At 36.9% G+C, this 22148-nt stretch overlaps 1 protein-coding gene across 1 annotated transcript in view; it reads left to right on the forward strand.

Moving 5' to 3' along the window:
• The window catches only part of CUBN (cubilin (intrinsic factor-cobalamin receptor)), a 315183-nt gene that overhangs the window by 26326 nt on the left and 266709 nt on the right, over positions 1-22148 (forward strand). The window contains 6 exon segments of the mRNA XM_011963893.1: positions 113-299; positions 1476-1588; positions 4393-4627; positions 16998-17179; positions 19891-20053; positions 21190-21380. Coding sequence (XP_011819283.1) covers positions 113-299; positions 1476-1588; positions 4393-4627; positions 16998-17179; positions 19891-20053; positions 21190-21380 — 1071 coding nt within the window.

The following is a 22148-nucleotide window of genomic DNA, read 5'->3' on the forward strand; positions in this document are numbered from 1 at the left end:
TCTCTCTCTCTCTCTCTCTCTCTCCATGGCACCACATTCCTATTATTTGGATTGATTCAAGTTTATTGCCTATCCATTTGTTTTATGGTATTGCGTGTTTTTTTTTCCTTAGGACACAGTCTCTGGTTATTTTTGTAAGTGTGACTCAGGTTGGACAGGTGTCAACTGTACAGAAAACATCAATGAGTGTTTGAGTAACCCCTGTGTGAATGGAGGAACTTGTGTTGATGGCGTTAATTCTTTCAGTTGTGAATGCACACGTCTCTGGACTGGACCTCTCTGTCAGGTTCCCCAGCAAGGTACAGTCAGCATTTCTTATGCCACAGATGCTCACAGCATAGCAGCAGCATCCTTTAGTGAGTCCCTCAGCAGATTCCTCTGCTGAACCCACTTTTTTGTCCAGTTGCTCAGATATTGAGAACTAAATCTTTCCTTGTAGAAATGGTATACAATTCACAAGGTAAATATTTATGAATCTCACTGTAAGCCAGACACTTTTCTTCCAGAGAATAATTAAATTAGTATTTGCCATTTGCACTATGCCCTTTTTGAATATAAAACATGCTAAGGTATTGTCTTTTATGGTTTTCTAAGGGGAAGTTTTGTGAGGAGCAGCCACTTAATTTCCCTAGAATACTGCACTTAATCTCACTCTCCCTTTCCATGATACACAGTGGCTTCCCATTGCCTGTTAAATAGAGACTGGGATTATTTTTCGATGATCTTCTATAACCAAGTCTCACTCGATCCATCTAACCTTATTTTTTGCTGGTTCCCTAGAAATACCTTCACTCAAGCAAGTTTTCTTTCGTCACCAGACCCCTGTGCTACCATGAGTATTTTCCACTGTGTTCATTTATTTGGGATGTTTCTCCCGACAAACCTCCTCACATGTCTTCCCTGTTTCTCATCCAGATATGTATGTCCCTCAGGAGCACTTCCCCCATCAACTTCCTCCATAAAGTCACTTTTGACTCTTCTGCCCCTCATTTAAGACTCCTGATTTGGAATCAACACATTTATTGAGAGGTTGTTATATGTTTAGGACAATAGTAGACCCTATGGAGAAATATGAAAGCATAAAATACTGTCTCCACTTATGAACTGCTCACCTTGTGGTTGAGGAGACAAGACCAACCCCAGTGGCAGAACAGATACAAAAATTAAAGATATGAGCTATGTTGTGTGGGGTGAAATTGGGTGTCACAGGGATATAGGGAATGGGAATCAGTGGGAACATAAGACAGGGCAGTTAATGGAGCAGGTGATGAGGCATCAGCTGGGCTTTGAACAAGAGGTGGGATTTCTGTGGAAGTTTGCAGAAAAAGGGGACAGAGGAGAGGGAATGGCAGGGCTTTTGTCTCCAACCTTCATTACTCATATTTTCTCTAAATGTATCAGCAGCAGGGTTACAGTTGCCCAACCTCTTCCTTTTAGGAAACTCTGAAAAGCACAGTTCATGTTTTCCTTTGCAGTTTGTGGAGAGTCCTTGTCAGGAATAAATGGAAGCTTCAGCTACAGGATCCCGGATGTTGGTTATGTTCATGATGTTAACTGCTTCTGGGTTATCAAAACTGAAACAGGAAAGGTAAATGTAGTAACTCCTGTTCAAATTCATATTATATTTGTATATATAAATATGGAGTATGTGTATATATTACATAAAATACATACAATGATAATTCAACTATCATATATTGAGTGCTTACTAAGTACAGAGTGCCAGGATTTTGGCTAGACATATACCTACCTTTCTATAACTGTACATTAATTCTTTGAAATAAGTAACAGGGGTCGGGCATGGTGGCTCTCGCCTGTAATCCCAGCACTTTGAGAGGCTGAGGCGGGTGGATCGCCTAAGGTCAGGAGTTTCAGACCAGCCTGGTCAATATGATGAAACCCTGTCTCTACTAAAAATACAAAAAAAAAAAAAAATTAGCTGAGTGTAGTGGCACATTCCTGTGATCCCAGCTACTTGGGAGGCTGAGGCAGGAGAATTGCTTGAATCCAGGGGGTGGAGTTTGTAGTGTGCAGAGATTGTGCCACTGTACTCCAGCCTGGACAACAGAGTGAGACTCCATCTCAAAAAAAAAAAAAAAAATGGTAACAAGGCCGGACCTGGTGGTTCATGCCTGTAATCCTAGCACTTTACAAGGCTGAGGTGGGTGGATCGCCTGAGGTCAGGAATTCAAGACCAGCCTGGTCAACATGGTGAAACTCTGGTGCTACTAAAATGACAAAAATTAGCCAAGTGTGGTGATGGGTGCCTTTAATCTCAGCTACTTGGGAGGCTGAGGCAGGAGAATCGTTTGACCTCAGGAGGCAGAGGTTTCAGTGAGCCAAGATTGCGCCACTGCACTCCAGCCTGGGCAACAGAGCAAGACTCAGTCTCAAAAATAAATAAATAAATAAATAAATCCTCCTTTTATAGATGAAATAATGGAAAGTAGGTGAAGCTAAACATTTTTTGTTAACACTTCTTAGCTTGTAATTGGAATAGTTGAATTTCAAAGTCAAGTTTATCTGGTTCCAAAGTCCGTGCTTTCTCCAGTATGAATGATTCTCTACGCTGGTTGACTGACTGCAAGCCACTAGTTAATTTGTAAAATCATGTTACTGAGACAGTATTTTAGAAGATGGTCACTCAGTATTATGTTGAATATTATGCAAAAATGTCCACTGATATTAAGATAGTTTTCTTATCAAATGTCTTCACTCTGCCATGTTCTATGCTAAGTGCTTCATTACAGCATTCCATTTTTAACTCTCATAACCCTGAAAGATAGAAATTATTATCTTCATTTTGCACACGAGGAAACAGAGCCTAGTGCCACTGAGAAGTGTGTCCGGGTGCATGTGGTTCGAAAGTGGCATGCATTGACTCAGACACAGGCCAGTCACCTCCAAAGCCTGTCACTCTGAGCCGCTGCATGAACGCTTTTCAAATTAAGACCCAAGTCCAAGGTTTTTAGTGTCTTTATACCCAACATTAATTACCCAGGCAGTTCTAAATATTGTTTCTCAACCACCTCCTGGACTCATAAAAATAAAGTGGTATGTCTGAATAGATAAAATTTTCCCCTGAAATCCTATTAACTTTTTCCAGCAAACTATTACAGAGGGCATTGTACAAGGGTCAAAAAACATTTTTTTCCCTTGAGGAGGGAGGACTATTTGGGACCTGGTAACCTCACACTAAAATAAACTCCAAAATAAATTTCCCAGTGGGTATGCTATGTGAATTTCCTTCCTTCCATTTAGTTTTCATGAATTCTATTTCCTGGCATTGAAAACATTCTTTTGAAAAAAATATTCTTAGGTGAGAAACTTGTAATAGTTTTATTACCAATTTGTAAGAAAATTCATCTTGTTTTTTTCTTGATTATTGTGATTTTTTATCTTCTCACTCATAATGGACATAATATGGTAGAAAATATATACAAATCGGGATAGTTCAATTAACATACATTTGAGTTTTGTTTAAACTGTTTTAAGAGAGAAAGTCACATAGTAATAGGTAACTGATCTTAAAATATCCTAGCACAGAATTTCAAAAATTCCTGATATTCTTTTTCATTAACTGAATATTGTTGTGATTTTAGGTTTGGATGAAAATTAAATCCGACAGCCTTCTTTTGATTGTTTATCTCAAATGAGGTTGTCAGTACATTATAAGTTATATTACTGTATTTGAAGTCTGTATTCTAATCCATTCGGACACATTTTTGTGTTTATTCTCTTCTACTTGTATGCTCAATATTTTTCCTATTACCTTCTCATTCTCTGCTCTTGGTATTACTCATCTTTTAATTCTATCCAGTCCCTGAAGCCTTCCAGACCTTGCATGTCTACGTCCCGCCTACTCCGCCTACACCTGAGCGTGTTGGTGTGGGCTGGCATCAGAATCTTAGCCCCTCTGGAATCAACATCCCTGGCAGGCAGTGATGAACATCTGTGTGTTTATTACAGGCCACAGGTTATTCAGGGAATCAGGGTGTACATTATTGTGAATGGTAATATTAGCCAGTTAAACTTAATTCAGGTAGATTTTCAAATCTCCAATTTATTTTACTGTTTTAAAAACAATGTCAGTTATACATTTGAAATACCTTGGTTTGGTGGACTTGACAAATGTAATGAAATCAGGGTAAATCTATGTTAATAACATTAAGATTTTTTGATATATTTCGATATTAGTTGAAGTTTGTTTTTAATGATATTTAGCACAAGTCATTTAATATGTAGATTGACATCTGTACTGGTGGGTAACTAGGAAATGATAGATCTAGCTCTTGAAAGTGCCTCAGTATGAATGCTGCCTAGGAAGTGGAAGAAATACTTTAAAATTCACAAGGAAGTAAAAGATAATATATGTGGCCTTTGTATTTTTAGGTCCTGCGTATCACTTTCACTTTTTTCCGATTAGAATCCATGGAAAATTGTCCACACGAGTTTCTTCAGGTTTATGATGGAGATTCCTCTGCCGCTTTTCAACTTGGAAGATTTTGTGGCTCCAGCCTCCCTCATGAACTCCTCAGCAGTGACAATGCTCTCTATTTTCATCTCTATTCTGAACATTTAAGAAATGAGGGAGGCTTTACAGTAAGATGGGAAACACAGCAACCAGGTACGTATGAACCTGGAGAAAAAAAGAAGCAAAATTTTGAGGTTATTCAGTTTTCTTAATCAGTGTTAGACTTTTGGATACATGAGATGTTTTGGGATCTGAAGATATATAATATTTTATAATTATTTTATTTTATTCATTTATTTATTTTGAGACAAGGTCTCACTCTGTTGCCCAGGCTGAAGTGCAGTCACCTAATCACGGCTCACTGCAACCTCGACCTCCTCTGCTCAACTGATCCTCCCACCTCAGCCTCCTGACTACAGGTGTGCATCACCACACCAGGCTAATGTTTTGTGTGTTTTTTGTAGAGACGGGGTTTCTCTATGTCGTGCAGGCTGGTCTCAAACTCCTGGTCTCAAGCGATCCATCTAATTCAGCCTCCCAAAGTGCTGGGATTGCGGGCATGAGCTGCTGTGTCCAACCATAATTACTTTAAAATCAAATCAATCTAGAATGAATTAGAATATATTTTGTGTCTAAAGACAACAAAATTAGCATGAAATAGAAGGGATTAAAAAACATGAGTCTTAGTTGGTCCCTTATCAAATTACTGAACAGCCTTTTTATAAGCTCTACTAGTAGTTTACTGCAGAAATATTGAGGACATTGTCTACCCCTTCACGTAGTATTCCTTCATCTTAATGACCACTCAATCATTTTTCTTTTTGTTATTATTTTGTTTTAATTATTCTATTTTCTTTCACGTTTTTACTATGAAAGTTTTAAACAAATAAAAAGTAAAGAGATCAGTATACCAAGCCCACAATTCATTCATCAATACATCTGTGGATCAATTTCAGCATTTTCTCATCTTTTTAATTGGTGTTTTTATCTATCCTGATGCTGCCTAGGCTTAACTTCTGAAGCTTGAAATCTGAGAGTGTAATTTCAACTTTGCTCTTTTCAAAGATTTTGGATATTGTGCATTTCCATATAAGTTTTTGAATCAACTTCTCAGTTTTCCCAAAGAATTTTATGGGAATTACATTGAATCTATAATTAACTTTCAAAGAAATGACCTCTTAAAAATATTGAGCCTGCCAATGCATGAAAATAAACTATTTTTAAATTCAGTTCTCTTTTAATTTATCCTGGCAATGTTTTATAACTTTCAGTGTGTAAGTATTCCATATCTTTTGTTAGATTTATTTATAGATATTTGATGTATTATGCTTAGTGAAATATTAATTTTCTTTCTTTCTTTTTTTTTTTTTTTTGGCTCTGTTGCCCAGGCTGGAGTGCAGTGGCATGATCTCAGCTCACTGCAAGCTCCGCCTCCCGGGTTCATGCCATTCTCCTGCGTCAGCCTCCCGAGTAGCTGGGACTACAGGCGCCCGCTGCCATGCCCGGATAATTTTTTGCATTTTTTAGTAGAGACAGGATTTCACTGTGTTAGCCAGGATGGTCTTGATCTCCTGACCTCGTGATCCACCTATCTCAAAGTGCTGAGATTACAGGCATGAGCCACCGTGCCCGGCCTAGTGAAATATTAATTTTCTAAAGTTTAATTTTTCACTTGTTATGTAAAACTATGTATTTTTTAAATATTTGATTTTGATTCCATAGGCATTGTTAAATTCATTCATCAATTCTAATTATTTTTTGTAGATTCTTTTGGATTTTTTAACATACACAATTACATCATCTGTGAATGAAGGATATTTTTCCTCTTCCTTTCCAGTCTTTGTAACTATTATGTCTTTTCCTTGACTTATTGCCCTGGTTAGGACCTTGAATACCACACAGAATAAAAGCTGTCAAAAGGAAATACTTGCCTTTTCTCCAGTGGCACGGGGAAATGCTCAATATTTCATTGTTGAATATGATGTTAGCCGTAAGTTTTTGTAGATAACTTATCAGATGAAGGGTGTTCTTTCCTGTGTCAACTACTATTGCTGTGTAACAAATTTCCCACAAATTCAGTGTTGTAGAACATTAATCATTTGACTTTTTTTCTGATTTTGTGGACCCGGAATATGGAAAGAACCCAACATGACAGTTGCTACTTAAAATCTATTCAGCAGTTATAAGCAAGTGTCAGCTGGGACTGCAGCTGTCTAAAGGCTGGACTGGGCTGAATATCCAAGATGGCCTACTCCAATGGCTACCAATTGATGCTGGCTTTCAATGAGAATTCAGCTAGGCTATGGACCTGAGTGTCTACATGTGGCTACTCTAAAAAGTTGGTCTTAGAATAGTGAAACATTTTTCGTGGCAATTGGCTTCTCTCAGAGCAAGCATTACAACAGAACCAGACAGATGCTGCATGGGATGTTTTCAGCCTGTGTTTGGAAGTCATTGTGTTATTTCTGCCATACTCAATGGGTTAAAGTAGTCACAATGTGACCCAAATTCAAGGGGAGGGGACATAGGCCCACTTCTAAATGGGAGAGGTGTCAGAATTTATAAACAATTAAAAAAAACACACCTTTTGTTCCTAGTTGCCAAGAATTTTAAAAAATCACGAATGAATGTTGAAACATATAAAATACATTTTCTGACTCTATTGAGGTGATCATGTTTTTTGTCCTGTATTCCGTAAATGTAGTGAGTTAAATTGATTGATTTTGAATGGCAAATCAACTTTGCATTCATCAAATATTTTCCATTTGTTCATGGCAAGTTATGCTTTTTATACATTGCTAGATTTTATTTGCTAATATATATTTTTAGAATGTTTATATCTATATTTAGGAGATATTCTTTTGTAATTTTGTCAAGTTACAGGTAATGTCAGTCTTTTAAAATTAATAGAAAAGTGTCCTCTCTTTTTATATTCTCTGGAAGAATTTGTGTAAGATTGACAATATTTCTTCCTTAAATGTTTGAAATAATTTACCATAAAGTTAATTGAGCCTGCAGGCTTCCTTGTGAGAAGGCTTTAAATTATGATTCAATATATTTAAGATAGATCTATTCAGATTTTACATTTCTTCTTTTTTCAGTTTTGGTAATTGTTTTCTCAAGAAACTCATCTATACTTTCAGAATGTTTTCGTACTATGTTTTAGTGTTTGTAGGGTCTGTAGTGATGTCCTCTGTTTTCATTCCTGAGATTGATAATTTATGTTATCTTTTTTACCTTGATAAGTCTTACTAAGGGTTTGTTACTTTTCCTAATCTTTTCAAAATTCCAACTGTTAGCTCTGTTAATGTTTTCTGTTGATTTTTATTTCATTGATTTTCCTCATGGTTTTATCATTTGCTTCCCTTGTGTTATTTTGCACTTAACTTACTGTTACTTTTAAATTTTTTCCTCGCTTCTTGACTTGGAAGCATTGAGAAATGAGTTTGAACTTTTTAAAATTTCTAATGTATGCACTGAAGCTAATGCATTTTCCCTGGAGAACTTTTATTTGCATCCCACAGGTTTTAATATGTATGTTTTCATTAGCATTCAGCTGAAAATATTTTCTCATTTTTATTTTGAATTCTCTGTGACCATAGGTTTTATTAAAATTATACTATTTATTTACTGATGTGATCACTAATCATGCAGTATATTATTTCAATATTTTGAAATTTGTTGAGATTTACTTTATAGACTAAAGTCTATTTTGGTGCATTTATTGTATGGACAGGAAAGAATGTATATTCTGTGATGGTTAGATGTAGTCTTCTACCTATATTAACTTAGTCAAGTTGGTTAACAGTGTTTTTCAAATATTAAATTTCTTTACTGATTTAAAAAAATTTGCTTTATCACTTAGTGAGAAAGTTATAGTAAAATCTCAAACTATGATTATAGATTTGCCAACTTTTTGTTCTGAAACTTTTTGCTTTATGTATTTTCTTACATTATTTTTATCTTCTTTTCCCAATATTTCAAGCATTTATGCTTTTCCAGCTTTACTGGAGCCTAATTGACAAATAAAAGTTATACATATTTAAGATGTACAATGTAATGTTTTGATATTTTGATATATGTATACCTTGTGAAATGATTACCACAATCAAACTAACATATGTATCATACATAGTTACCATTTTAGTCAATATGGTGAAAATGTTTCAGATCTACTCTCAGTAGTTTTCAAGTATATAGTACAATATTGTTAATGATAGTCACCATGCTGTACGTTAGAACCTATTCATTCAAGAGAGCATAAATGTTTTACCCTTTGACCAACATTTCCCTATTGCCCCTACTTCTTAGCTCCTGGCTACCACCATTGTACTTTCTGCTTCTATGAGTTTAACTTTTTTTAGATTTCACATATAAGCAAGAGCATGCAGTATTTGTCCTTCTATGTCTGGCTTATTTCACTTAGCATGTCTCCCTGTTTCATCCACTTTGTCACAAATGACAGAATTTCCTTTTCTTTTTAAGGATAAATAATATCCCATTTATGTCTGTGTCTGTATTTGTGTGTATTTATATATTACACATTTTCTTTATCCATTTACCTGTTGATGAGCACTTAGATTTATTCCATATCTTGGTTATTGTGAATGTATTGTGAATAATGCTGCAATGAACATGGAAGTGCAGATAGCTCTTCCAGATATTTATTTAATTTTCTGTGGATCTATAACCAGAAGTGAGATTGCTGAATCATATGGTAGCTCTGTTTTTAATTTTTTGAGGAACCTCCACATTGTTTTAAATATGGCTGTACCAATATACTTTCAATCAGGGTTCCCTTTTCTCCACATCTCATCGATACTTGTTATCTTTTACCTTCTCGATAATGGCCATTCTAACAAGTATGAGGTGGCATCTTATTGTGGTTTTGATTTGCATTTCCCTGATGATTAGTATGTTGAGCATTTTCTCATGTATTTGTTGGCCATTTGTATGTTTTCTACTGAGAAATGTCTATTCGGATCCTTTGCCCATTTTTAAGATTGGGTTAATTTGTTTTGTTGATATTGAGTTGAGTTTTTTATATATTTTGGTTGTGCTTTTGTGGTCATATCCAAAAAAATCACTACTCAGACTAATGTCATAGGGCTTTTCCTGTATGTTTCCCTGGATTAGTTCTTCAGTTTCAGGCCTTATGTTTAAGTCTTTAATTTTGGGTTGACTTTGTATGTGTTGTGGGATAAGGGTTCAGTTTCATTTTTCTGCAAATGGATATCCAGTTTTTTCAGCACCAATTATAGACTATCCTTTACATGTTGTGTGTTCTTGCCATGTTTGTCAAATATCAATTCAGCATAATGTATGGATTTATTTCTGGGCTCTCTATTCCGTTCTATAGGTCTAGATATCTGTCTTTAATGCCAATACCATACTGTTTTGATTACTACAGTTTTGTAATGTATTTTTAAATCAGGTAGTGTATTTTTATTTTAAATATATTTTAAAATCAGGATGCCTCCAGGTTTGTTCTTTTTGCTCAAGATTGCTTTAGCTATTTGGAGTCTTTTGTAGTTTCATATGAATTATATGATTTTTTTCTATTTTGTGAAAAATACCATTGAAATTCTGTTAGAGATGGTATTGAATCTGTAGACTGCTTTGCATAGTATGGACATTTTAACAATATTCTTTCAATTTGTGAACACCAAATATTTTCTTTTTTTCATTAATGTGGTATAGTTTTCAAAATGCAGATATTTCACTTTCTTGGTTTAAATTCATTCCTAAGTATTTAACTTTTTGTCACTATTGTAAATGGTATTTTCTTCTTAATTTCCTTTTTGTACAGTTAGTTGTTAATGTATAGAAATGCAACTAATTTTATATGTTGATTTTATATCCTGTAACTTTACTGAATTAGTTCATCTATTAGTTCTAAAAGTATTTTGGTGAAGTCTTTAGGGTTTTCTATGTATGAAAGATCATGTCATTTGCAAACAGACAATTTTACATTCTAATGGGATCATTTTTCTTCAGCCGGAAGAACATTCTTTTTTTTTTTTTTTTTTTTGAGACGGAGTCTCGCTCTGTCGCCGGGACTGGAGTGCAGTGGCCGGATCTCAGCTCACTGCAAGCTCCGCCTCCCGGGTTTACGCCATTCTCCTGCCTCAGCCTCCGGAGTAGCTGGGACTATAGGCGCCCGCCACCTCGCCCGGCTAGTTTTTGTATTTTTAGTAGAGATGGGGTTTCACCGTGTTAGCCAGGATGGTCTCGATCTCTTGACCTCGTGATCTGCCCGTCTCGGCCTCCCAAAGTGCTGGGATTACAGGCTTGAGCCACCGCGCCCGGCCGAACATTCTTTAATATTTCTCACAGAGCATGTCTGCTGAAGTCAGATTCACTCAGCTTTTGTTTAAGAATGCATTTTTCACCTAATTTTTGAAGGATATTATTACACATAGAATTTTAGGTTGACCGTTTCCTATTAGCTCTCTAAGAATGCCACATCAGTGTCTTGTGACTTCCATAATTTTGGGGGGGAGAGGAACCTCAGCAGTAATTCTTGCTGTTCTCCTGAAGATAATGTGTCTTTTCCTCCACCCTCACTGCTTTTTTGTGTGTTTATACTTAATTTTCCACAACTTGATTATGGCATATCTAGATCTGGTTTTCTCTGTGTTTGTCCTGCTTGAGAGTCACTGAGACTTTTGAATTTATAGGTTGCTTTCTTTTATACAATTCTGAAAATCTTCAGCCAATATTTTTTCAAATATTGCATTGCCACTTTTTTTCTCTTTCTTCTCCTTCTGAGACTAAAATTACACATATGCTAAAGGTTTTGACTGTTTCTAATAGCTCTTATGATTTTATATCCTTGCCTTCTTTTTTGCTCTGATTCTATCTGGTTATTTTGTTTTGGAAAGTCTGTAAGTACAGTAATTCTGTTTTCTGCTATATCCAATCCACCATTAAAACCCACTCACCATGTAAAGAGTTCTTGATTTCAGATGCTATATTTTTCATTTCTAGAATATCCATTTGATTCTTTAAATATAGATTTTAATTATCTGTTGAAATGTTCTTTATCTATTTTGTCAACCTTTTCCTCTAAGTTTTATCATAGTTATTTTGGAGTCATTGTTTGGTAGCCTTGGTATCTGGAATGTTTCTGGCTTTGCTCAGATTGCCTGTTTTTTTTATTATTGGTTATTTTTATTTTTATTTTTTACTACTTCCTCACAGGCCTAGTCAGTTTTTATTGTGAGCAGGACATTGTACGTGGTATGTTGCAGGGATTCTGGATTATATTATCTTCCTCTCAGAAGGGTTGGGTTTTGTTCTAGTAGGCACTTATGTTCCTAGCAGATCACTTTCATTCAATCAAGTCTTGAATTTACAGGCGACCTACTTCACATTTTTTGTGAATCCTGGTGGATTGCCATATTTCCTAGAACATGAATCTTACTTCTGTAGCATACTTTTCTGGCGTTTTAATTCAGTTCTCAGGGTTTTCACAAAAGTATCTCCTTTCTGGCTGAATGAGGTAACACACCCCTTCAGTATTTATTATGCAGTCTCTCTTCAATTCTTAGCATCTTCCCTCCCCACAAAACTGTTCTCTGTTAGACCTGCCGTCTTCTCTGTGCATTTGCAGCTTGGGAGTGAGCTAAGGACCTAAGGAAATACCTGTACATTTTTGGGGTGTCATTTCCATGCAGCTGCTTTCCTTATAGTATGCAGCTCCAAAACCCCAGATGCTTTGGTAGCCCTAAATCATGAGCTGTTTGTTTACCGTAGCAAGGGTATTGCCATCTCCTTGGGCTTCACTTCTTTAAATTCTTGAGTGTGTATGGGACATACTTCATATGCTTCTCTTTTCAGAGATTACAGTCCTTTGCTGTTTGTTCTCAATGCCCGAAAATGATAAAAACTAAAACAGTAATTCCTCACTGTTATCAAACATTAATCGTTGTTCATTTTTTCTTAAGTGAGAGCAAGTTTATTAAGAAAGTACGGAAATAAAAGAATGGCTGCTCCATAAGCAGAGCAGTGGCACGGACTGCTTGACTGAGTATACTTACAGTTAGTTTGTGATTATTTGCTGAACAAAGGGTGAATTATTCATGAGTTTTCTGGGTAACAGGTGGGCAATTCCTGGAACTGAGGATTCCTCTCCTTTTTAGACCATAGAGGGTAACTTCCTGCTGTTGCTGTGACATTTGTAAACTGTCATGGCACTGGTAGGAGTGTCTTTTAGCATGCTAATGTGCTATAATTAGCATACAGTGAGCAGTGAGGATGACCAGAGGTTGTTTTCCTCACCATCTTGGTTTTGGTGGTTTTTGGCTGACTTTTACTGCATCCTGCTTTATCAGCAAGGTCTGTGCGACCTGTATCTTGTGCCGACCTCCTATCTCATCCTGTGACTATGAATGCCTTAAACTCCTGGAAATGCAGTCTAGTAGGTCTCAGCCTTATTTTATCCAGCCCCTGTTCAAGATGGAGTTGCTCTGGTTTGAACGCCTGTGGTTTATTTCTCCACTGCCTTTTACAAGGGCACCTTTAATCCTAAAGGTTGTAGAGGGACGACGGTCCATTTGCTGTAACTCCTTCTGGATGAGTAGGGGTGATGGTATTCCTGCCTAACTATTAGGGTCTCTTGTATTCAGGGTAGAGAGGAACTTATTTAGAAAGCGTCAGTATGGTGAGGCCCATTCGTAACTCCGATAAAAGGTGATATCCGCGGTCGGCCAATTGGTGCTGCCGTCTGTTTCCTGTGGGTTGGGGATTTCCTCAGTATTGTCCCTGTGGAGTTCGCCAGCAAGATGTTACCAGAAAGGAGTCCTGATCTAGACCCCAAGAGAGGGTTCTTAGACCTTACACAAGAAAGAATTTGGGGCGAGTCCGTAGAGTAAAGTGAAAGCAGGTTTATTAAGAAAGTAAAGGAATAAAGAATGGCTACTCCATAGGCAGAGCAGCCCATTGTTCAAATTTATTTGTGAAAGAAATGGGTTGTTTGTTCTGTAGATCATCCCACATCTTGGATTTTGCTGTTTGTATTCTACATGCCATTTGTCATGTTGTTTGTAAACTGATACTTATACCAAAAAGTTTGGTTAAATCCAGGGGGTTTATTTGGTAAAAAATAATCTTTTCAGGAGATATATGAAATCTGCTTGTCTATTATGACGTTATCATTGGTCAAAGTGTTCTGATCTCCTCAGGTTGAACTTCCTATTAAAAGCCTCTTTTGCACTTCCTCTAACGCTTTTAGCATTCTTTAGGTTCATTATTTAGATGAGTTATTCTTTGCTACCTACAACATGATATACAACATGATAATAGTTTGATTTTATTGTTTCTTATTTTTTATTTATGATTTGAAGTTCTTTAATAGAATCGAACTTACTCATATCAGCTATTTGGTTGCCCTCATACAGAGATCATGTAGGAAAGGTAGGATAAATGCTTGATTTTCTCTCTTTTTCTTTCTTTTAAAAGTATTCAAATTAATAACTTGGTTCCTTAGCATTCTTCAAAATGGTCACTTACTCCATTTTATTTTGTTTTGTTTTTGATATCTGTACATTTATATATTGTATCATATTTGATGTGCTTTAATCAATTCTAGGCATTTAAAAATGCTCCATTTTTCCATATTTTGTTTGTTATGTTTGTTAATAATTTGTTTTCAAAACTCTGGAAAGTTTTCCAGTTAGTTTCTGAACTTCTTTAACCAAACTCCAGTTACCTTTGAAAGCTTCTTTGCTTTCTGGTCTAAAAAGATGTTCTAGGCTCTTCCTGCACATTATTTACTCTCAGGACTGAAAACCCTGATTTCCCTAAAGAGCTGCGACTCTTTCCATGGGAAATGGTATTTAGATCTCACAGTCTGGGTGCTACGGATGGCTATTGTTACTGGGTGTGTCGTTGTCCCTAGACCTTTTGGTGGACAGAATTAGAAAACACTGTTTTGTTGTTTTTAAAGAAAAAATACACTGTATATTCACAGTGATCTTACACTATATTGGGATATTGAGATTACAGAGTTGCATATATGTATTTCTTTTATTTTACATTTGTACCTCTCCTCTCACACAGTGAAAATCTTGGTTCCCAATGACATGAACATGTTATTTATATACTTAGTCCTACTGTATACATTTTCAAAATAGCAATGCTAATATTATTACTAGTAGTATGATAACTGGAAACCATTTAAGATTTCTTTGCTCTTTTTTGTGTATTTAAAATATGTTTTGCTTGAGCAGTATAGTCAAATTACAGTGTTTAAGGTCCCCTGAAATATTTCCACTCTCTATGATTGTCAGCTCAATGCAATTATTTCATCAGTTTCACTTCGCTTGTGATTTTAAAGAGTTTTTTCATTTCCTTCGAATTTTGCTTTATAATTATGTGAAATATATTTATAGTTCCAAAGCCATATCAATGGGCTGGTAGATTAAGAGAAGTCTAGCTTTTTTTCCTGTCCCTTCCACTCTGTTTTTTCTTCCCCCTTAGAGAACAGTTTTTATTAGTTTTTGATTTATCCTTCTATTTAAAAATAAGCAAATGATCACACATAATTGTATTTTCCTCTGTCTTAGATAAAAGGGAGCATAATATACACACTGGTCTATAGTTTGCTTTTTTTCACATCATATATCCTGGAGATTACTCCATAATCAGAGCATAGTATGCTGTTATGTGATGTCTCATTTTCTGTTCAGTCAGTACTCTATTGACGGACATTTGGCTTGTTTCCAGTCTTTTGGTCATCTTCTTTTTAGTCTTTTATTTTTTATTTTTGAGACAGGGTGTGATCATGGCTCACAGCAGCCTCAGCCTCCCAGGCTCAAGTGATCCTCCTGCCTCAGTCTCTCCAGTAGCTGGGACTACAGACACACACCACCATACCCAGCTAATTTTAATTTTTTTTTATTTTTTGTAGTGATGGGGTCTCCCCATGTTGCCCAGGCTGTTCTTAAACTGGGCTCAAATGATATTCCTGCCTCGGCCTCCCAAAGTGCTGGGACTACAAGCACGAGACACCACGCCCAGCCTTGTTTCCAGTCTTTTGGAATTCCAGATGTTACTGCAACAAAATACCTTATTCACTTGTCATATTGTATTTTTGCCAATGTACCTTTGGGATATCTTTCCAAAGGTAGTATTGTTTGGTAAAAAAACAAAAAAATGAAATGCATACGTTTTTGCTAGCTATTGCTATATTCTCTTATGCAGTGATTGTACCATCTTGCATTCTCTAGCAATGTGTGAGAATGCCTGTGTCCCCACAGCCTCTCCAATAATTTGTTTTCAAAACTCTGGATTTTTAACATTCTGAGCTGTAAGAAATGGCATCTCAATGAAGGTTTTATTTGCACCTTCTCTGTGATGAGTGATGTTGAACATCCTTTCATATGTTTAAGAGACACCTGAACTTTTTTCAGTACACTCTGTTCGTATCTCTATTCTTTTTAGAAGTTCTGTATATTTTAGGATAATAACTCTTTGTTGTATATTGCATTCTTTTCTTGTCATTAATCTTTTACTTTCCTTATGGTATTTTATGCATTTAAAACTGGTAATTTTTAAAGTATTACATTGGGAAATGCATCTTCTTCTGAGGAACTGAGATGTTTTCTCAGTAGGAGCAATGAGACTCATGGAACTAATTTTTTTCATTTTTTACTTTGACAGCAAAATTTTTATTTGAACAACCTGTATAGCTATGTAAATTTCATATCTTGCTTATCTAAAATGTCACCTTATTGCACTTATTTCTAATGTCTGTATTAGTACATGATAGTTTTTTATTATTTAGTGTTTCTATCATTTAATTTACAGTAGCATTTCTCATAGAAATCTAAGTCACTATAAATTCTTTGTTAAATAAATGTGGGTATTAACAAAGAACAGGTTCTTCCAGTCACTGGTCAGCAATGTTAGGGGGCTGGTGTGGTATAATGAGGATGGTAGTGGGGTCAGCATCAGAAAGCCTGGCTCAGTCCCTCACTTGCTCCATTCTTGGAACAGTGGCTCAGTCACTACAGACATTTGAATTTTTTCGTTTATAAAATGAATGTTTTAACTGTATGATAGTATTAAGAAACCTTCTCAAATGAAAATTATGTAGTGCTTAACCATTTTAATATGCAAAGTGATCTGGTTTGTTGAAACACATAGTGGTTGGCAGAAGTTCTGGAATTCTTTACAATTTCACATACAGAAATTAATATCCTCAAAGTGAAAAAGATGACTCTACAATCCTGGTATTCATCCCTCAGATGGTCCAGCCCTGTTTAAATTGTGTCAGCATGTGATGGCTCACAAGCACATAGCTTGACACATGGGTGATTCATTTATTTATCAATTGATACTTCTAGACTTATAACTTTATGAAACTGGAAAATATAAGTCTTGTTTAATTTATGAGGGTGTGTAAAACCACTCATAGTTATTTAAACAAAGTTTGGCTTCTTACACCAAGGACTCTGATCATTCTCCATGAATTATAACATCTATACAAATGTAACATTATTTTTCCTTCTTATTTTAGAGTGTGGAGGTATACTGACTGGTCCTTATGGTTCTATTAAGTCTCCGGGGTATCCTGGAAACTACCCCCCAGGAAGAGATTGTGTCTGGATTGTTGTAACTAGTCCTGACCTCCTGGTAACATTCACTTTTGGGACCTTGAGCCTTGAGCACCATGATGACTGCAACAAAGATTACCTTGAGGTAAATAATTATATTTAGATAGAACATATCGCAATATGATTAGGACTCAGGGCACTATGGTCTAGCCATGCCCATGGATGACTCCAAAATATTGGCAATAGTTAGGTGTATTTCTCAATAGTTAGTCAATATCTAAGTCTTGCAAAGTCTCTATTTTTAATTGTGCCGGTTTGTTGCTTCTTCTTCTGGGTTCCATTTGAATCTGGGAAACAGATTACCTTGCCCTGCTATATAGTGTTACCTGGAAGCCCACACCCCTGCCATGAGAATGCAGAATTCATGAAATAAACACTCAGTAATAGCCATCTCCTTCAATGCAGATTCAAACCTTCAGTTGTCTGTGGCAAACTGGCAAAGTCTTTTACAATGTAACTGTAGTATTCCATGAAGAGGCCAGGCACAGTGACTCAAGCCTGAAATCCCAGTACTTTGGGAGACCGAGGTGGGTGGATCACTTGAGGTTGGGAGTTGGAGACAGCCTGGCCAATGCAGTGAAAACCCATCTCTGTTAAAAATACAAAAACTACCTGGGCCAGGTGGCAGGTGCCTGTAACCCCAGCTACTCGTGAGTCTCAGGCAGGAGAATCGTTTAGACCTCGGAGGCGGAGGTTGCGGTGAGCTGAGATCATGCCACTGCACTCCAGCCTGGGTGACAGCATGAGGCTCTGTCTTAAAAAAAAAAGAAAGAAAAAGGAAAATAATAGTGATTGTGTTGAACTGGTTTAGGTTCCTGGAATAAATTAATCATTATTACTGAGAGGAGAGTTACCAGCCGAAGCTCATTCTGCCTACTCATTAGTAAAAGATTAAAATATGGAGAAGGAGAAAAGGCTCCTACATTCAAATGCCATTTGTACGTAGGTGCATCAAAAAGGGTTGCTCTTCATTTGTAGACTGACAACATAATGGAGAAGATTGAGTTCCTAGGTTGTCCTGTATTTTTTATCACCATAAATCCCAGCCACTTGCAGTAATGCTAAAAAGACAATATGCATTTCCAACTCCAGTAGAGAAGAATGGAGTTCAATGGAATTATTCATAAAGGATAGAAGGATGTGGCTGTCAAAAAGGGGCTCCGCAAGTAAAAGTCATTAGTAATTCAGCAATAATGGATTTGTAACCTTTGGGAATGACTGGAAGATCTGTCTCTCTGGAAAATTTCTGCAAAATGGTCATTTACATGTTGACAGAAAAGTGAGTTATCTTGAAATTAATTTTCAATAAATCCCATCAAGTTAAAATTAGAGGCTTTAAAAAATTCCTACACATTCATTTCTGGAGACCATATGATAGAAAGTGTCAACCACTCTGACAGTATTGAAATGTCTCTCATTTCTCTTTAAGCTACAGTATTTCAAAGAACCACTTAAATATTAGAATAAAGTAATGCTGCCATATAACTTTGATCTCAGTAAAAAAAAGTAATTTGAGGCCGGCCGGGCGCGGTGGCTCACACCTGTAATCCCAGCACTTTGGGAGGCGGAGGCGGGCAGATCACCAGGTCAGGAGATTGAGACCTTCCTGGCTAACATGGTGAAACCCCATCTCTACTAAAAGTACAAAAAATTAGCTGGGCGCGGTGGCAGGTGCCTGTAGTCCCAGCTACTTGGGAGGCTGAAGCTGGAGAATGGCGTGAACCCAGGAGACGGAGCTTGCAGTGAGCCGCGACCACACCACGGCACTCCAGCCTGGGCGACAGAGCGAGACTCTGTCTAAAAAAAAAGAAAAGAAAAGTAATTTGAATAGACAAAATTGACCATATTAAAATATTCTTTAGTTCATTGACTCCTCGATGGTCTATATAGTATAGAATTTGCAATTACAACAGAATTATAGAGAGATTGACATGATTACATAATAGATTAAAAACCAACAATTAAAAATGGATTTCTAAGGTCACATCATTATCATTGTAGTACTTACTGTCAAAGTTGCATTTTTAAATTCACTAACCTGTCTTTATATTGTGTCTAATCTGACGGCACTTCCTCTCTACCTCTGATCCTTCTGAAACCTGAACCAAGTTATGAATCAGTTGGCATCAGTGGTGTTCCTTCTTCTGTTTTCTTTGCTTATATTCATTTTCTTCTAGATCACTAAGAATTTATAATGAAAAACAATCAAAGGGGAAAGATATTTGATTAGTAGCATCATGAGAAGAATTCAAACTATATGTCCAGCCTTGGAATTGAAATCCAGTCACAGGCCAGGAGCGGTGGCTCATGCCTGTAGTCCCAGCACTTTGGGAGGCCAAGATGGGCAGATCACGAGGTCAAGAGATTGAGACCATCCTGGCCAACATAGTGGAACCTCGTCTCTACTAAAAATACAGCAATTAGATGGGCGTGGGGGTAGGTGCCTGTAGTCCCAGCTACTTGGGAGGCTGAGGCAGGAGAATTGCTTGAACCTGGGAGGTGGTGGTTGCAGTCAGCTGAGATCGCGCCACTGCACTCCAGCCTAGTGACAGAGCAAGACTCCATCTCAAAAAAAAAAAAAAAAAAAAGATTCAGACAGAGAGAAGGCATTGGGGTGATGGGAGAAGGAGACACCCTTTGCTGAACCTCAGCCATGAGTTAGATTTGGATGTGATGGGTAAACTTCCTTGAGCGATCACTTTTAAATGACAGATTTTCTAAAGTTAATATCCAAAATGACCTAGTTTGTTAAAAATCTGACCACTTTGAGCTTAATGATTCATCCTTTTGTTTTAGATTCGAGATGGTCCTTTGTATCAGGACCCCGTTCTTGGGAGGTTCTGCACCACTTTCTCTGTCCCACCGCTCCAGACTACTGGCCCCTTTGCCAGAATTCACTTCCATTCAGACTCCCAGATTAGTGACCAAGGCTTCCATATCACCTACTTAACATCACCTTGTAAGTAACCTACCAGTTGGGAGCTTAAGGGGGACTTGAAGGCCAATGCTATGCTTACATCTGTTTTATATTTTAATGTGATTCAGAGGATGACCGACTGTCTTAAACCAAGAACATTTCTTTATACATATTTCTCTCACAGCTTCAGATTTTTTCTTTATCTTCCCAATGCTCTATTATTAATACTGCAATATCCTTTGATCCCTAAATTATGAGATCCACATCATTATAAAGATGTATGAGGCACCCAAACTTAAATAATTCAGGGCGCCAGTCCCTCGTGGTGTTTGATGTTTAGTTGTGAGAGAGGTTTGTGCATGTGAGCAGTGCGGTCTCTCTGGATTTTATCCTCGAATCAAGTCCAGCTGCGCAGGGGCTGGGACTGGCTTCCAGCATCACAGTGTCCCAGACTCTAGAGCTTTACTTCCAGCCAAATACTATTAGCTGTTAGGAACTCACTTGCTTTGATACCTTAAAACAAACAAACAACAAAACATAGGAAATACTCTATGATTTGGGTTTTTTTAGGGAAGTGAAGGATTTTGTTTATGACATCTATTATTGTGCCCTTAATAAGCATTCACAGAAAAAATACCTTTTAAGTTTCAGTCTCAGGAAGAGTAACAATGAACATCTTTACTTGTTCCCTTTCTTCATTTCCTTTTCCTTCTGCAGAATCTGGTGCCAACCTCCTGTTCCCCTTTCAATTGTTTTCTTTGCAAATCAACTCCCCCTGGCTACATCTTGCTATTGTGTATTCATTTTTTCTTTAATCTGCTTCATGTATACAGTTATGTAGTTCATTTTGTTACATTTTTTATAACCATCTCAAATCTTATTGGAATGAAGCAGAGCATTAATGTATTTAAAAAGCAATTTATGAAGAGAATAGTAGATTGGAAGCTAGATGACACATCTCTGCATCTATTTCTTTAAGCCACTGCAAGAATGTCCCACAAACACATCAAATTGAAAATCTTAAAATTAGAGGCACAAGCCTATGGAGGGTGAATAAAGCGGGTATGTGCTTGTGTGTGTGTGTGTGTGTGAGTGTAAATTTTTAGAAACTGGATCCAATGCCTGCGAGCCAGAGCAATGCCATTGGCATGACCTGTTTGTGTCTTCCCTGCTCTTAGCGGATCTGCGTTGTGGTGGGAACTACACGGACCCAGAAGGTGAACTCTTCCTGCCTGAGTTGTCTGGGCCTTTCACTCACACCAGGCAATGCATCTATATGATAAAGCAGCCCCAAGGAGAACAAATACAAATCAACTTCACCCATGTGGAGCTGCAATGCCAGAGTGACAGTTCTCAGAATTACATTGAGGTAACTTTTACTACTCAATCGCCCTTAGATGACATTCATCAACATTTTTATATTCTGCAGAGTGATGGTCTTCAAAAGATTGTTGGGACACCACCAGCAGCCAGATCACCTGAGATCTAGTTAGAAATGCAATAAAAACTAAGCTCTAATAACTAAGGGTGCAGGCAAATAAGTAAGGCTAATAGGATGTACTAATAATATACAGATTTATTATCTAGAATAATTAATACAGGAAAGAACTCAACCCAGGAAAGTGAAGGGATTTGCCCAGATGACCCAGGTAGTCAGTGATAATAAAGTTTAAGTGTTGAATGATCCTTGTTTTGGAGGTTAGGGTTTTCCCTTCATTTATTCTGCTTGCTCTCCTCCAGATATCTTTAATTGTGATTTAAGTGTGGGTAATGATTGTAACACAGGGAATATTTGAAACAGAGACAGGCCGTTTTTGTTTGCTGGGCCTGGTATTTCTTTTGCTTAATTATTGGACAAGCCACAAATTAAAGTGTTGAGCAAGATAAAACATTGTTTTTTGGGCACAATCATTTTACATAAACTAGAGAAGAATTTACAATTTGGTTTGTTTGTGCAAGTTAAATCCATTTATTCATCCAGGAAAAACCTATGTGACCTCCTGTCCTCTTCTTTCTACATTTAGACAGAGGAAACAGAACTTTAGCATAAGATCTAGACCTAGTTGAAGAAGCATATTGACCATAGCACTACAGCAATATGTATGTATGTATGTATCAATTTTTTTTTTTTTTTTTT

The sequence above is a fragment of the Colobus angolensis genome, unplaced genomic scaffold, assembly GCF_000951035.1.
Source record: "Colobus angolensis palliatus isolate OR3802 unplaced genomic scaffold, Cang.pa_1.0 Scaffold63, whole genome shotgun sequence".
Lineage (NCBI taxonomy): Eukaryota > Metazoa > Chordata > Mammalia > Primates > Cercopithecidae > Colobus > Colobus angolensis.